General features: G+C 42.7%; 1 protein-coding gene across 2 annotated transcripts in view; it reads right to left on the minus strand.

Annotated features, from left to right (window-relative positions):
- LOC306933313 (folylpolyglutamate synthase, mitochondrial-like) overlaps positions 1-16,210 on the minus strand; it is a 28,521-nt gene extending 12,311 nt beyond the window's left edge. The window contains exons 1-12 of one of the 2 annotated variants that reach the window (XM_079515472.1): positions 15,828-16,210; positions 14,796-14,918; positions 13,818-13,871; positions 13,084-13,148; positions 10,245-10,359; positions 9,720-9,797; positions 9,448-9,509; positions 8,794-8,896; positions 5,651-5,728; positions 4,916-5,069; positions 4,261-4,347; positions 483-615 (exon numbers count right to left, since the gene is read on the minus strand). In XM_079515472.1, coding sequence (XP_079371598.1) covers positions 483-615; positions 4,261-4,347; positions 4,916-5,069; positions 5,651-5,728; positions 8,794-8,896; positions 9,448-9,509; positions 9,720-9,797; positions 10,245-10,359; positions 13,084-13,148; positions 13,818-13,871; positions 14,796-14,918; positions 15,828-15,884 — 1,109 coding nt within the window. In that variant the 5' untranslated portion in view covers positions 15,885-16,210. Of the gene's footprint in view, positions 1-482; positions 616-4,260; positions 4,348-4,910; positions 5,070-5,650; positions 5,729-8,793; positions 8,897-9,447; positions 9,510-9,719; positions 9,798-10,244; positions 10,360-13,083; positions 13,149-13,817; positions 13,872-14,795; positions 14,919-15,827 lie in introns of both variants that reach the window. The other variant, XM_079515473.1, reaches the window with a different exon arrangement.
- Between the last annotated feature and the right edge of the window lie 367 nt (positions 16,211-16,577).

The following is a 16,577-nucleotide window of genomic DNA, read 5'->3' on the forward strand; positions in this document are numbered from 1 at the left end:
TGATCAGATGCACCTGTAAAGGTATTGTATACCTGCCAATGCAGCAATGCAAATTTGGACTGTTCCCCACTTTGCAAATGCAATTGTGACAGCTAGGCAGAATGCGCACAGCTCTATAACATGTTTCGCACTATGATGCATATTAATTTGTATTCTTCATTGCAATAAAGGTGTTATTGATGATATTTCATGTTCTGTGACTTTAATAATGTCAAAATAAGTCAACTTTATCACATTTGGAAGTAATCTGATCATTTTATGATGTATATAGTCTGAAAAATACTAGGCGGATTTTCACATATTTCACATATTTCATTGATATTGATAGTCTTGCAATTTGATATTTAAAATAGATATTTGACAAGGGCTCCTAGGCTAAAATCCTTTAGCATGACATAAAGAAGCCTCATACAAAATTTGGCGCTTTTATCCGCAAGTGCACTATTCTCCTAAAAAAGTGCACTAAGCCTCTGGACTATTACCTCTGCATCTCCTGTGTGAACCACCGGGCACAGGCCTGGATGCTGTCTGTGGTGTGAGCCCCGTCGATGCAGTAGGACACAGGGCCGTGCCTCACCGTCTGGCTCCGGCCCAGCCACTCCGTCTCCTGCAGGCCTGGACGGGACGGGACGGGGGACGGGGGACGGGGGGAGGAGAGAGGTTAGAGACTTCAAATGAAGTATGGGAGGATTGTATCACCAACATTCACCATAGCTCTATCAATGTTATAGGCACTCTCTGATTCAATTTAAGATTGTTCATAGGCTGCACTATTCCCCAACTAAATTCAACAAAATCTTTAAAGATTCTTCTCCCATGTGTGGAACGTGTTTAACAGAACAAGGGACTCTGTCTCATCAATTTCTTCAATGTCATAAGCTGCAACGTTTTTGGAGTCAAATTTTTGATTTCTTGGGTAAAGCATATAAAAGAGACTTCCCCCCCCGGCACGGCGGCACCTCTAGCTGCACTCTTCGGTGTGGTGGAAGTTCCACCGTGGAACCAGATTTGGTTCGAAATAAATATGAAGTCCAGGCCATTTCGCTCGCTACACTACTAGCTAGGAAGTTAATCCATCAGGCCTGGGAGTCGGAAAACCCTCCGACAGTTGACATGTGGCTAAAGGAGCTGGGACTCTGGGAGGAGTGCTGCATTTGGAGAAAATTAGATTTACCCTGTCAAAAAGTGAACCCTTATTTCAAAAAATCTGGTCACCCATTATTGAGATGCTTGTTATGTTGGACTGAAGTGATTGAATTGAACATTGTTCTGCCCCGTAATGTCATCTAATTAATGTATAGAATATTTGATATGTATGTGTATACTGTATGTATGTTTATATGTATGGGTGTCTATGTGGGTACACATACATACTGTATATGTTTTGTCCTCCATATCAGAAATGTTTTTTATAATTGATGTTGTTTGTGTCCTCGGAGTGCGGCATATTTATGTTAGTTATTATTTTATTGTTTTTGTCTTTTTCTTTTATGGTTATGTTTTGTCTCAGTTTATTGTAAGTCTCTTGTTTTGTTTGTTTGCTTGTATGTCTTTGCTATTTATTTCAATCTGTAACTTACTGGTTAAACATTCTTGAAATGCCTGTATACCAAAAATCATAATAAACAGACAGTTTAAAAAGGAAGGAGAGAGGAGATCGTGAATAGAGGAAAGAACGCCATGAGGGGAGAGAGGAGTAATAGCAATAGAGTGTCGCAGTCCCGCCCCCTTTCATGACGACGCCAGGCCCAGGAAATAATTCCCAATGCATTTTTCCCATAGACATTTCAAAAAGTATTTATTTAAAGACCTTTTAAGCGTCGTACGAAGCCAACTCGAATCGTGACAAACCATGACAACAAACACAATATTTTGGACCAAACAAATAATTACAAAGAAGAAAAACAACAAAAATAAAGTGTTGTAACCTGCCGTATTTTTATTCTTTCAAATTATTTGTTCGGCTCAAAACATTGTGTTTATTGTCATGATTTGTCACGACAAGAGTTGGCTTTGTCCACGGCGTAAACATCTTTAAATAAATACTTTTTGAAAAGTCTATGAGGAAAATGAACAGGGAATTATTTTCCGGGTCTCTCGAGGGGGCGGGACTGCCATGCTCTATAGGTTAGCGGGAATGTAACCTTCACCGTCGGCGTCACCAGACTTTCCACCTAGGAGGAAGGCCTGGTCTGTGTTCCAAAATCGCCTGTGTGATCTGGTCTAGACCAGATGAATCACACCCGTGTGAAGTGAGGGGCGCCAATATATTAACCCATTTAGACCTGAGGACGATTCTGTCAGTCGTTCTCAAACATTTTCATGTCAAGGACCCCCAAAAATATATGAAATTGCCCGCCGAGCACCATCTGAAAATATGTTGTTCCAGGGACCTTCCAGAAGCAAAGATTTGAGTTAAAAACGTTCCCTCTGAAAGAACATATTCAAATATTTGGGCCACATTTTCACGATAAAAAAGAAAAAACAGACCTACAGGCTCGTAGCGTGGCACTCGGTGCCGCGCTATGAGCTTGTAGATCTGCTATTTTTCAACAGCTACAGTACAACATAATTCTTAAAACACCAAAAGGGGTTCCCTCCCAAAATGGGTTAAAGTCTAACTCATGTTGATTAGGTGATGTAATGGTGATGTAAAACAAACGGTGCCAACACAAACATTAAATTGTCTTTATTGTTAATGGCATTTAATGTTTGTGTTAGGGACAATATGACGTACATTTTCCCTTCATTGTCAATGGCGTTTTTAAAACAAACATTGAACTAAAAACAAACATTAAACCTGAATATAGGAGGGGCTAGCACCCCTCAAAAACATAAAAAGAAATCACACCCGTGTGAAGTGATAAGTGCGTTTATCATCGTACATCATCATGACGTAACATATCGATTTGCTCAGAGAAATATGATGTTCTCCAATTCTCCATTCATTGTTAATGGGATTTTTTTTGTGAAGGACAAAAATACCGATTTGCTCAAGACACATATGATGTAAATTCTCCATTCATTGTCAATGGTAATTTAATGTTTGTGTAAGGCAAAAATCTACACCAATAGGTGAATCTCAAAAAAGAAATCGTATTTCAGTAAGGTCATTCAGTGTTGTTCCGCCGCCGCTTCGTTTTGATCCACCCCCTAGTCTCGCCAGTCGCTATGAGTTGGAATAAAAGAACAGACACTATAACACGAAGGACTTGAATAAACTTCATCAAGGCCTTTATTGGGTAGGACCTCAAATTATGATGCCCTTGATGGGGTCATTCTGATTCCAGTTTGGTGGGTCCGGGCCTGATGACTACAAACCAGTGACAACGCCACAACAAAATTATCATCCGCAAATGGTATGGGCCCCAACTCCCAAGCTAGTGGGAATGTAGGCAGGTTAACCTATTTAGACCCGACAGCAGATTCTATAAAATGTCTTCTACATCATGACAGTTTTCTGAAAAACCTATGTTTCTATGCCAGTGGTTCTCAAACTATTTCATGTCAAGGACCCCAAAAATGATATGTAATTGGCCGCCGACCCCCATCTGAAAACATGTTGTTCCACTGAGGGACCCCCCCAGAAGCAAAGATTTTAGTTTAAAACGTTCACTGTGAAAGAATACATTTTCAATTTTTTTCAAAAATAGCAGATCTACAAGCTCCTAGCGCGGCACTCGGTGCTGCACTACGAGCTTGTATATCTGCTATTTTTCAATAACTAAAGTATACCATAATGCTAAAAACGCCAAAAAGGGGATCCCGTCCTGAATGGGATAAGGTGGGCAAAGAGGGCAGACGGGGAGAAAGGATGAAATTAGAAGAATGAAGGAAGAGTAAAGAGAGGGTAAGAAAAACGTGGGGAGGGAGAGAACCAGGGGAAAAAAGAGAAAGTGGAGAGAGAAGAGACTTTAATCAGGAACTTTTATCTACAGTAGTTGTACCAGCTGTGTTCCCCCGCCGTAGGACACAGTGATTTATGGCTGCTATTTTCCACAGCAAACAGTAAACTCTGAGTGGAGACATGTGCAAGGTTATAAAGCAGTGGTTCCCAAAGTGGGGTCCGGGGACCCCCCAGGGGTCCTTGAGGGAGTTCCAGGGGGTCCCCAGCTAAATTATAGTTTGGAACCAAATGGACCCTTATGGGTCTGTAACTCAGAGTGTGTACGAATGGAACCAAATGGACCCTAACGGGTCCGCAGGCTGATGAGTCCCTGACAAAGGTTTGGGAACCACTATTATAAAGCTCCTATTCACCTTTCAGCATGGTCCTGCCGGGCTGGAACGCGGTTGCCTGGGAGCCCAGTCTGTGCTCCGCTGCTGTTGGAGTGGAGTGGAATCCGTCTGCGAAGGAACGGAATCGGTGAGCCCGTGGTTCTGTATTAACAACATCTACAATACCATTTTTGTAATAACGCTTAACACACAAACGATACAAGATACATCGACTATGAGGAGATGTGATAATTTCACAAGCAACCTAAAAGGGCAATAAAGGAGCGCACAGAGGGGAGGAGCCCGCTGGCCTAGTGGTCCAGGCGCACGCCACATATAGGCTCTGGCCAGACGACCTTTGCTGCATGTCTATCCCCTTCTTTCCCTCACACTTTCCTGTCCGTCTTCACTGATAACGATCAATAAAGGCAAAAAGCCAAAAACAAATATCTCTCTCAAAAAAAAAAAAGGAGCGCACAGGGACTATCAAGTCCCTGTGCGCAATCAGCAATACCCATTTAAACATAAATGCTTTAAACATTAAACTAAATAAAACGTGTCCCTGAAAGGCAAGCGATAACACTTGAATTGTTTTAAGACCTCTACTATGTAAGTCAGCTAATTATATCTTGGCTATTTGATATAGTCTCTGCACTGGCATTGTTCCAAGGGGTTGATTCAAGGCCACTCACTGCACCTGTTTGCTCCGCCTTCTGGCGCTGTAGCCAGCTGTGACTGAGCTGCAGGGCCAGGGAAGCGTTCCCACGTTGGTGCTGCCCAGCTAAGCCCAGGCAGAGAGGCGGGCCTTTGGAGTCGTATTCCTCCAGCTCCGGACACACCCTCAGAGGACACTACAGAGACATTACAAAGTGAACAACAACACGTTTGTTGTTGTTGTTACGAAATTAAGAGATTAGTTCTGCCAGCCCATAAACTGGAAGTGCAGGATCTTGCATCTGCTGAAATTAGATGGGTGGATGATGTGTGTTGTCAAGCTTTTTTTTTTTTTTTTAATGATGATCTTGCACATAATTGTCGGGTGCTTTAGCTCCGTCTCGAGTTAAGACTGTATATATTCTCCACAGTTGGCTGCATTATTGTTTAGTGGTTAGTGTTGAAGTGTCCTTGAGCACGTTGGTGTATGAATGTGTGTGTCAGTGGGTGTGAATGTTATGCACAATCTATGTAAAGCGCTTTGGATAAAGGCACTATATAAATGCACCATTTACCATTTAACCAAGCGTCGGGTTTTCTGTATTCGTATGGCCAAAGGCTATGAACTCTAATGTCTGTTGAACATACTGTAAATTGAAATGAAATGTAAAGAGAGTCATATCCATATTTATGATGCAAATGAGAACAGCCCAGCAACATGCACTGTAATCGTTTCAGTTCACATACAGTACAGAGAGCCTTGTGAAGGCAATCTCACCCCGATCTCCTCCGCCCTGTCCTGCAGTACACTCAGAGGGCCCGGCGGCTGCCTGACCGTGAAGGCTGGGACGCCAGGCTAGAGTAGAGAGAGACACACACACACACACACACACACAGAGAGAGTGAAGGCTGGGACGCCAGGCTAGAGTAGAGAGACACACACACCACCCACCCACCCACCCACCCACCCATGGATGGATGTGCTAGGTGTAATGCTGCACTCAGACCCGGATAGTCTGAACGCAGCGGCGCGATTACATACGAAGACAAGAAGTTGCGCGAACGGGCTCGGTACAGACGGGGCGACGCGGACGAAGGGAACGGCCGCCTGTAGCCGGGGGGCCACAGGCCCAAAAGCTCAAGGAATAGAGTTTAACCTGTGATAGATAAAAACGAAATTATGAAACATACAAAAATACAGAAAAGGGAAATTGCCTGGATTAGATGAGGCAAGTAGCCCAATGTGCTACCTATAGCGGCTACAAGATAGGCTACAATAAAACATGTAGGTGCCTGTCTAGTGTTGTATTTATTTGTGTAGCCTATTTGAGAATTTGTTGAAAGTAATTACTAAAAGGCTTGGGAATGGAGTTGGGGGTATTTTCAGCTTGTAAATAAAATTGTGTTGATCATAAAAACAAACCTCTTTTGGACTAAATAAATGCTGTGGATGTATAAGTGATGGCCCAGACCATATTACAATATATAAAAAAAAATATATATATATATATATATTTATTTATTTTATTTTTTTATCTCAACGCGTCGCATCATGACACGAACTTGTAGATCTGCTATTTATTCTCAAATAACCTGGTCGCTTTTGGGCTTGTTTTTATAAACCACCTGGTTGCTTATTTCTCTCACACTTTCTGGCAACATTGCAGCCACTGCGAGACGTAGACAGCCGCGGACAGAAGAAGCTGTCTTTTACGTCATTTCCGAGTTTTTAGACAGCTGGTGGATGGAAAAGAAGCTCCACCTCCGCGGCTGACTGCCGCAGAGGAGAGCGTTTCCGGGAATCTGTCCGTCACAGCAGTCAGCCGCGGAGGTGGAGCTTCTTTTCCATCCACCAGCTGTCTAAAAACTCGGAAATGACGTAAAAGACAGCTTCTTCTGTACGCGGCTGTCCGCTAAGGTGTGCCCAGGGGGTGTGTGGTGGTGGTGTGTAGGAGGATAGGAGCAGTACATTTTGTTGTAAAAGCCCTAACTATTAACTATTTTCTGCAACATAAATGCAATGAATTCAAACGCTGGGTGCTGCCATCTTTGTTTATTATTGTTCGGGGGTGGCGCATGCGTGTTAAAACACATGTGGGCTTTTGCGTCATCGGTTCAGGTTCACTTGCCCAAATGTGCTGACCTCATCACATTTGTGATGACGGCTACAGCCGTTTTTAGCCCAAGTGTTTTTCGTGCAATGCTTCCATGCTTGGAATGGATTCAGAATCATGAAAACGCCCTAGTTTGACATGTCACATGCTACTTAAAGCATGATGAAATTTGGAAAATATTGCCTTTCTAAGGTTGCTCTTTTTCGCGATGTTTCCGGCAGAGCAGGCCTCTTATTCTGTGGACCCTAATCACCAAATGAATAGAAAAAACACAAATAAAAAAGTACGGCATGACATCACAGGTCCTCTCAAATGTTGGGCCTGTGGCTCCCCGGCTACTGGTATCTTCTCCCCGGCTGGAAAGATTCAACTGAAGCTACCTTCGCTTCCCCCCGTCCCGAAACCACGCATTGCGTCCTGACAGCCAATCAGCGTTGATGTTGTCCGGAAACCACGGAAATGTTTTGGCTGTTTGGTTTTATTAATCCAGTTCCAATGGGCTCTATGCAGCCAACACTTCCGCGTTCAGTTTGGGCCACCAGAACGCTTCCGGTCGGCAGCCACTCATTCACTGTGAACATACGGTCGTGATTTTGTAGGAATAAAGTTCAGTACTTTATACAACCCTATTTCATTTGATAATGTGATGGCATAGTTTTTCATAGTTTGTATTATTTGTGTTGCGACGTTGACATGATGACATGAGTTAAAAACGTCTTAAATCTCCTGTTAAAAACGAGAGTGAATGAATTGAATTGATGAATTGAACATGGTGGACCCTATTGGAAACAAGTGTAATGCTTAATTGGGTCGTCCACTCACAGTTAACAGCCTTTGTATTGAGTTTGTGCTTGAAATGTACTGTAATTCTGCAAACTGTTAATACATTTTTCAATCAATCAATCAATCAAAAGAGTTCTTCATGGATTTCTCCGGTGTTGCCATGTCCGCTTGTTATAAGCGACATTGGTCTTGTCTTTCAGTAAAGTTGCTTGAAAATATTGACAGGTTAGGTTGCGTTTTTTGGGGCTTGTTTCTAAAGTGTATGCTTATTTAGGCTTGTTCCCTAATGTTGTTTAAACCTGTGATTCTGCTCAAACATTGTCATAAAGCCAAGGACCCCCATGTATTTGTGCACACGGACCCCCATCTGAATGTTTTGTGCCAGGTTTTTTTTTTTTTGTATAAAACAAAAACTGTTTTGGAAAAGATCTGATCTACAAGCTCACAACGCATTGTGAGCTTGTATGTAGATCTGCTATTCTCAAGTAGCTGCCGATGTCCTATAGTCTTAGAATATAAATATTAAGTATTATAGTAGCTCATTTGTGGAGTGGCTTCTTTTCATAGACCTGATTGCGTATTTCTCTCACACAATCTGGCAACACCGGTTGTTACACTGCTGTGTATAACAGCTGGAGACGAGAGGTAGGTGTCGCCAGATTGTGGGAGAGAAATAAGCAATCAGGTCTATGAAAAGAAGCCAAGCCCCAAGTCGCTTATAATAAGCGGACATGGCAACACCGGAGAAATCCATGAAGAACTCTCGTTTTTAACAGGAGATTTAAGACGTTTTTAACTCATGTCATCATGTCAACGTCGCAACACAAATAATACAAACTATGAAAAACTAGCGAGCGAAGGGTTTTCTTTTTCTACCAACGCTGACCAAAGTGAAGCGATTGAAGTGACTGGAAAAACAATTCTATATTTTTTAACATATACTTTAGAAAAGTGTGTGTGTGTGTGTGTGTGGGGGGGGGGGGGGGGGGGGGGGGGGACAGATTCTATATTTTTAATCACGTACTTTGAATATGCCAGCCTTCTGCCAAGCAATCTTCTCCACGGTTTGTCCAAGCAAGCTGGCGTGGTCGATGCCCAGAGACGAGATGCCACACACCCAGGGCTTCCTGTGAACCAAAAATAGTGTTGACCAGCCAGAGTCGTCAACATGTCCATCCGCACACGGACTAATACGTCCGTGGCAAAGACTAGGCCTTGTTCGTGGCAAATGTTTATGTTTTACACACCATTACAATGTTGTCAAGTCTCCAGGTTTTCCTCGTGCCACCGATTAGATTAATTGAATATGAAGGACCCCAATGGAAACAAGCCAATAGCGCTTTCTTGGGTTCTAAATCCTCTTTGAAGACCTTGTACTTTGCTGTGCTTTTTACTACAAACTGTTAATAAAGTATTCAGTAAATCAAAACTATGACACTATGGCACATTATGAGTCCACTAGTACTAGTGGTTCTCAAACATTTTATTTGCAAGGAAACTCTGAGTTTCAGACCTGTTATGGTCATTCACGGCTAGCTCGTGTTTCGGGTAATATTATTGTCCGCTCATTTTTGACAAAGATATCCACCACAAGCCAACATGACGATGACCCCCTGTTCAGAAGCAAGGCCACCGATCACAACCCCCGAAATGCTTTTCAATGCCTGCCAAGTCCTACCTGACAATGTTTGTGCAGTCGTACTGCCCTCCAATCCCCACTTCAATGACCGCTAAATCCACCTGTCACACAGAGACACACATGTCAGTGAGGGAGGTTTGGCCCTCTGGGCGGAGATTTTGCTGGTGTAGGGGGACACCAGCAAAATGTCCTTGAGGTCCAATTTGAGAACCTGTGGGGGGGGGGGGGGGGGGGGGTGTGTGCGCGCGTGTGTGTGTGCGTGCGTGCGTTCGCGTGTGCGTGCGTGCATGCGCGCGTGCCTGAAACCTCACCCTTTCCAGGAGAAAAACATGGAATGCCATCAATGTGAGGAACTGGAAATAGAAGGGCATACTTCCTCCATGGTCATCCTGTTGAATGATAGCAACATTGGTTAACCACCTTCAAACCGCAGTCCCTTCTTGGGCCAGTTGGGGGCATTATAGGCAAAACGTTTTCAAACATTTTTCATTATTCTTCTAGTGAACATAGCCGACCTACAGGCTCACAGTCACAGCATCATGACCCAGTATGACCCATAAAGACCCGATTCTACCCACGGTACGTCAGTACAGTCTCATTGAAAAACATGTATTTTAACCCATTTAGGCCTGACGTCGAAATGAATACAAAAAAAGTCTTCTAAATCATGACAATTTTCTGAAAAACCTTATGTTTCTATATCAGTGGCTCTCAATATTTCATGTCAAGGACTACGGAAATTTGTAAATGGCCGCCGACACCCATCTGAAAATATGTTATTGTTCCAATAATGTAAATCCTGATTTTCATAACCGGGCGGTGTCTATAAAACCTACCTTAGTCACAGCTAACTGCTCATAGACGTCCCAGAAGTATTTGGTGAAAAGGTCTTTGCTGATCGGCTGCCCATTAATGCGTATTCTCTCTCTGACATGAACCAGGTGTGGAGAGCTGTGGGGGGGTAACCAGATCTGGGTTAAACATTTGTTTACAAATGTAAGTGTTAAAACACTTGAGCTTCCAGATGGGTACGGTTGCCAATGCCATATACTGTAGTCACTACAATGTAGTCAGTGCAATCCAATCCATATCAGCAAGTCTAAATGGTGACAGTAATGTAATTTTATTGGTTCATTTAGCACAATTTCCAGAATTGCCTGTATGCTGGAAACTCAAGAAGATACAAAATACAAATACAAAGTATTACAGTAAATAAAGTGTCAGCACATACTCTCTCGGTCTACTCAAGAGTAGACTTGTCAAAGAATAGAACAGTGGGCCTGCCCTTCTACACCACTTAATTTCAAGCACCCAACCTAACAAAAACATGTTTGTGTCCATATTCTGGGGTGAACATTCTGCGAAAATAGCCAATCTGCTAGTTGACAACGTGTTGCAATGTGAGGTGTTGTGAGCTTGTAGATCGGGTATTTTTTGTAAACTTTTTAAAGACAATATGTATTAATACAACATATTCCAGGGTTGATGGAGCAAACCTACGACTTGGCCTTTACTTCAAAGAATGTTCTACATACAACAGATATCCTCTGACACTTTTGGAAGCTTCAATTGTGAGGTGATTGTGTTCTGTTACATAATATGGACGGTCACGGATGGCACTTGACCCTTCTTATCAGCTTAATTTAGATTTTTGGGAACAGAAAAAATTGCATGGTCAAAGGTGATGCGAATATAGAATTACAGGAATGTGTTCCTCAGCCAAGAATTCTTGAACGGAGAAAGCATTGTGTGAATTTGCATTGCGATGGTGGTGCACAATCCACCATTTCCACAGATTTCTATTAACCTTATCCCTCAGTGAAACAAAACCGCTTCATACAATGCCTAAGCGCCTGACCACTTTGTACCACTTCTTGCATTAGATGATAACGGTGTCTCGACGAGAAAACGGCAATGTGCGTTCTCACTTTTTATTCTGAGTCAACTTTAGACGGAGGCACAACGTGATTCAAAACGCTGTAGTGTCCATGCCAGGTGGCTAGGCACACATGCGTAGTTCCACTTCCGTTCCTACTTACAGCTGTGATGTAAACAAACACTGTGTGTATTTGTTCCCGTTCGCCAGGCGCAACTTTAAGATTTCGACTCTGGAAGGTGGTTCGACTTTGTTGCGTTTTCAACCCCCCCCCCCCCCCCCCCCCATAATGGAATTACGGAAGGCACATCTGATCATTTATGTTGTCCTTTTCTCTACAGACGGTTGCAGTGTAAACGTCTAGCGTCTCAGAGCAACACATACAGATAAACTCTTGCCATGGAATTATCTTTAGAAGTTTGTGGCTCCACAAACAACAACACAGGTTAACAATTTACATAGTAGACAGCCAAGTGAGGCAAAGTTCAAAATCAGGTTACAGGTTGGAGGCTTTTCACAACATGAACCCCATGTTTATGAATCTGGCATTAATCTGCATTATGATATGACATTTTGTAGATGTATAATTAGTAAGAAGAAACACACACTGACACACACATCCAATACCAAACCTTAACAGAAAACTGCTTTCCCATTAGGCTCCAGTTTTAAAATGTACATGATGTATTCAGTGGTGTAACGGTGATTATTTTTTCGGTGCAATTTAATGATGTCACATGCACGCACGTATACACACGGCCGCGCCTACATGAGCGCACAGAACAGCGATAGCCTAGAATGAGAGTTTTACACAGGCAAACACACACAAGTAGACAACTTGTGACAAATTAATTAATTCAAACGACCATGAAACAACAGTAACAGCACACTCTACCAGCCTTTACTAGCACCATAATACTGTGTAGAAAATCTACTGCTTCGTGTCAAATTGTGACTTTGTCTCTCACACGCACACACACACGCGCGCACGCACGCACACACACACACACACACACACACACACACACACACACACACACACACACACACACACACACACACACACACACACACACACACACACACACACACACACACACACACACACACACACACACACACACACACACACACACACACACACACACACACACACACACACACACACACACACACACACACACACACACACACACACACACAAGCCTATGTGCCTACCATAGACTAGGCTATAAGCCTACTTGAAAGGTCACACATGGACCATTGATGTGTGCGAGTTGTGTCGGCAGCTATATAGCTTGGTAAAAGGTTGCGAATGGGGCAGCCAATGTATTGTCGTCGGAGTAGCAGATTTTATTTCTCACCTCCGTCTTTCAGCAGCCCAGCCTAGCCTGGGCAAGAGCTCCATTGACTGGGCTGCAGACGCTATACGCTTCTGTTAGGTTTACGCGTTCTAGCTTGCGTGAAAAAAAATATTGGTACGACGCTGTGGTACTGCATTCTACGAGCAAGACACCACTGCATGTATTACAACCAAGTGAGTGCCCCCCCCCCCCCGGTGATGTTTCAAGCTACAGTATCTGCCCTTCAGAAACGTTGTACATGTGTAAAGCCCAGGAATCGAACCCGGGTCTCCCGCGTGGAAAGCCAAAGGCAATTGCCTATGGCTCAGGGCCCGGGGAGATATTAGACTTTATAATGAGTCTTGGAAGTACTACCATTACCGAAACAGTGAATTAACACATTTCCATTGTGAATGCACCGTTACTGTATACTATATACAGTATATAATGTAATACCTGTAAAATCCAGTTCGAAGCCCATGATTCCTGAGGATTCTCTCTGTGAACGCACAGGTTGATCCCTGGAAGATAAATAAAACATGCTTTATATTGGTATCACGTATATATTTAAAACCTTTGAAATGAACCAGTTTATATGCAATTTTACCAGTAATCTAGAACAGAATCTTTCAACAATGCTGGGTTAATACGAAAGACATTTTTTCTTCTATTAGGCCTGATGCAGTGTTGTTTTTGACAGCAATTTTGATTTTAGTTTTAGTCATAGTCTCTTGAATAGTTTTCATTTAGCTTTAGTCCCATTTTAGTCACCTGGAATGTTTTAGTGTTAGTCTAGTTTTAGTCGACTAAATATCATATGATTTTAGTCGACTAAATCTACAGTTGATTTAGTCGACCAAAATGTAAAATTGGCAGGCCTTGATGCCGTCGTAATGACTGATTTTACACTTGCTGAAAATAGCAGATCTACAAGCTAAGCAATGCAACCAAGTGTTAAATGACTTATACTGGATCTCTTTTCCACTAGTCGCTTCCTAACATTTTAGTCTAGTTTTTATTTGTTGACGAAATTGTCAATATAGTTAGTCTTAGTTTTAGTCATGATAGCTTAGTTTTCGTCAGTGGAAAAAGGTAGTCGATGAGCATTTTTCGTCTTAGTTTTAGTCGACGAAAACAACACTGGCCTGATGTGACAATCAGTAGGAGACTGTTGGAGTCATGGATCATACCTTTCCTTTGGTTCCTGTCACATGGATTATGTTCAGCTTGTCCAGCTCATGCACCTAAAATGATGAAGATATCAACTTTGTTTTGACAGAACCACTTATCACCAATAATCACATATTTATTGATTGATTAAACACATTATGAAGCAATTTACAATTTACAATTTAGGCATTTAGCAGACGCTCTTAATCCAGAGCGACTTACAATAGGCAAGAACAAAAAGCATGGGAATACATCACATATGTAACAAAATGCATTTATCGCGAAACATGCGTAAGCTAAGACCGTGACTAGAACATATCTATATAATGACACTATACATATAAACTATAACTAGAACATATCTATATAATGACACTATACATATAAACTACACATATGTGCTATACTATGCTGTACATATATACTATGAAGTGCTATGACTACATACAATGCACTTATTGTGCTGTCTACATGACATGCTATAAGTCTGTTTCAAATGCTATATAAGTCTAAGAAGTGCTGTCTAAGGGGGTAGGGTAAGTGCTATGGGCCATGATGGAGTCTGAAAAGGTGGGTTTTCAGACTACGGCGGAAGATCGGGAGTGATGCTGCAGTTCTGATTGCAACGGGAAGTGCATTCCACAGTTTTGGGGCCAGAAGGGAGAAGAGTTTGGGACGTGTGGAGCGTTGTCCCGGCGTTTTTAGTGAGGGTACTTCCAGCTTCCCTGCGTTGGCTGATCTGAGTGCGCGGGAGGGTTTGCAAATAGTACAGTGGTACGATTATACAATGGTGCAAAAAGTCCTGAGGGTTTATTTCTATTTATATTATTTATTTATAGGAATTGGAGACACTAGACAGTGAAAGTTAAGTTCAGGTCAAGCTAGCTAGCTTAGGGGGCGGGGAAACATATAGAGAAAGAGATGGCTATAACCAACTTCACGTGCTGTCATTTTGTGAACAGCTCACACATACTTGTATAAATCGGTCCTATACTCACTGTGAGTCCGGTTCGAGAGAGAAATGTGTACATATCCAGGAGCTGGCATTCTGGATTGTCCTGTTTTTTACGCAAGCGATCCAAAACATTACTCTGCAAGGAGTTAAGGACACGAACCGCTCCCTGCAGAGTGACAGAGACAGAAATAACACACACACACACACACACACACACACACACACACACACACACACACACACACACACACACACACACACACACACACACACACACACACACACACACACACACACACACACACACACACACACACACACACACACACACACACACACACACAAAAACGTTTCCCTCACATCTTGACCATAAATGTAACACTGTAAGATATCCGAAGTCTTGGATCAAGAGTATCATAGTATGTATTTTATTGATTTTTTAGTTTACAGTTGCATACCGGACCGGTATCTATAATCGTCTTGGTCTTTACCCCTCTATTGTCACTGGACTTCCGCAGGTAAAGTCGGTATTTCTGCGAGTATGTGTAAATAACAAAATATAAGGCGCTCACCCGGTAGCCCCGGATGTTAACTCGGCCTTCGGAATGTTTGTGCAGGGTATTAGTCCGTATTTATCAATAGATAATTGTTTTTTAATCATATCTGTGCCTGAACGCCATTTTCCACCCTCGTTCGCATGGAGTGTAATACTGGCTTTCACCTGATGCGCCCCGCCACTACAGCCTATTGAGGAATACGGGAAACTTCCGACACAGACGGGAATCACGGGATTAAAACACATATCTATTGTAAAGTACGGACTAATTCAGTGCACATGTTCCGAATGTCGAGTTAACATCCGTGGGTACAGGCTCAGCACTTTATGTGTTTGTTTTGTACATGTACGGACTTTCCGCGTGGATGTCCAACGAATTACAGCGGTACTAGAGACCCGTCACCCAGACTACCATAGATACGAAAGTAACACTCAAGACTCACTCGAAACAATCTATGATAGTCTTGATCCGAGGCTAGATGTGTCATAGCCGGGTGAGAAGAAAATAGAAATACGCACGTGTAAACCTTTGATCTTCGAGATGACAGGTAAACAACCTAGTGCGGAGGGAGGCATGTTTGATCACAGCCGCGTGTGTGTCGTGTCTCTCCGTTACATGGCAGCATGCAGCGCACGATACATTCGAATTTCATGCACGGGCGGGCGGGCGTGCTACTGCTGACCACAGTGAGAAGAAAAGAGAGGCTCAGAACGTATCACTGGTTGTTGTAGAACCGTTACTCTGATGAGCAGCACGAGAGATCGATTAACAACAAGTCGTGAGATGATATCACGGTCGGACGGTTGGTTTCCGTCTGCTCACTCACTACATCCGCACAGCGCCTGACGTAACGTGGTTGCGAGATTTCATCTGCAGCATGAATGAGAGTGCTCTGTGTGTGCAGAGTCAGACTGTGATCTGGACGGTGTCAGCCTGAGGCAATATCAGTCAAATGAGTCAATAACGTTACATACAATTTGCATAATTTACTTTAATGCCAACATTTATTTGGACGGTTAACACAAACGCGACTTGGAACTTGTTATAATGGCCTTTTAACGTGTCCCTTGCTAAAAAAAAAGGAAAAGCAAAGCTGTTCTTTTTGGCAAGTGATGACGACACGGTCGACTCGCTCCTACTCATATATACTCTAAGCTCATAGGCTACTAGCCGACTATACTCATACAGTCTATGACCCAAACAAACCGTTATTTTATTTTTGTTTGTTTGTTTGTTTGTTTGTTTTTTACAAAATATAAACACCGATA

Source organism: Electrona antarctica (genome assembly GCF_951216825.1).
Source record: "Electrona antarctica genome assembly, chromosome: 12".
Lineage (NCBI taxonomy): Eukaryota > Metazoa > Chordata > Actinopteri > Myctophiformes > Myctophidae > Electrona > Electrona antarctica.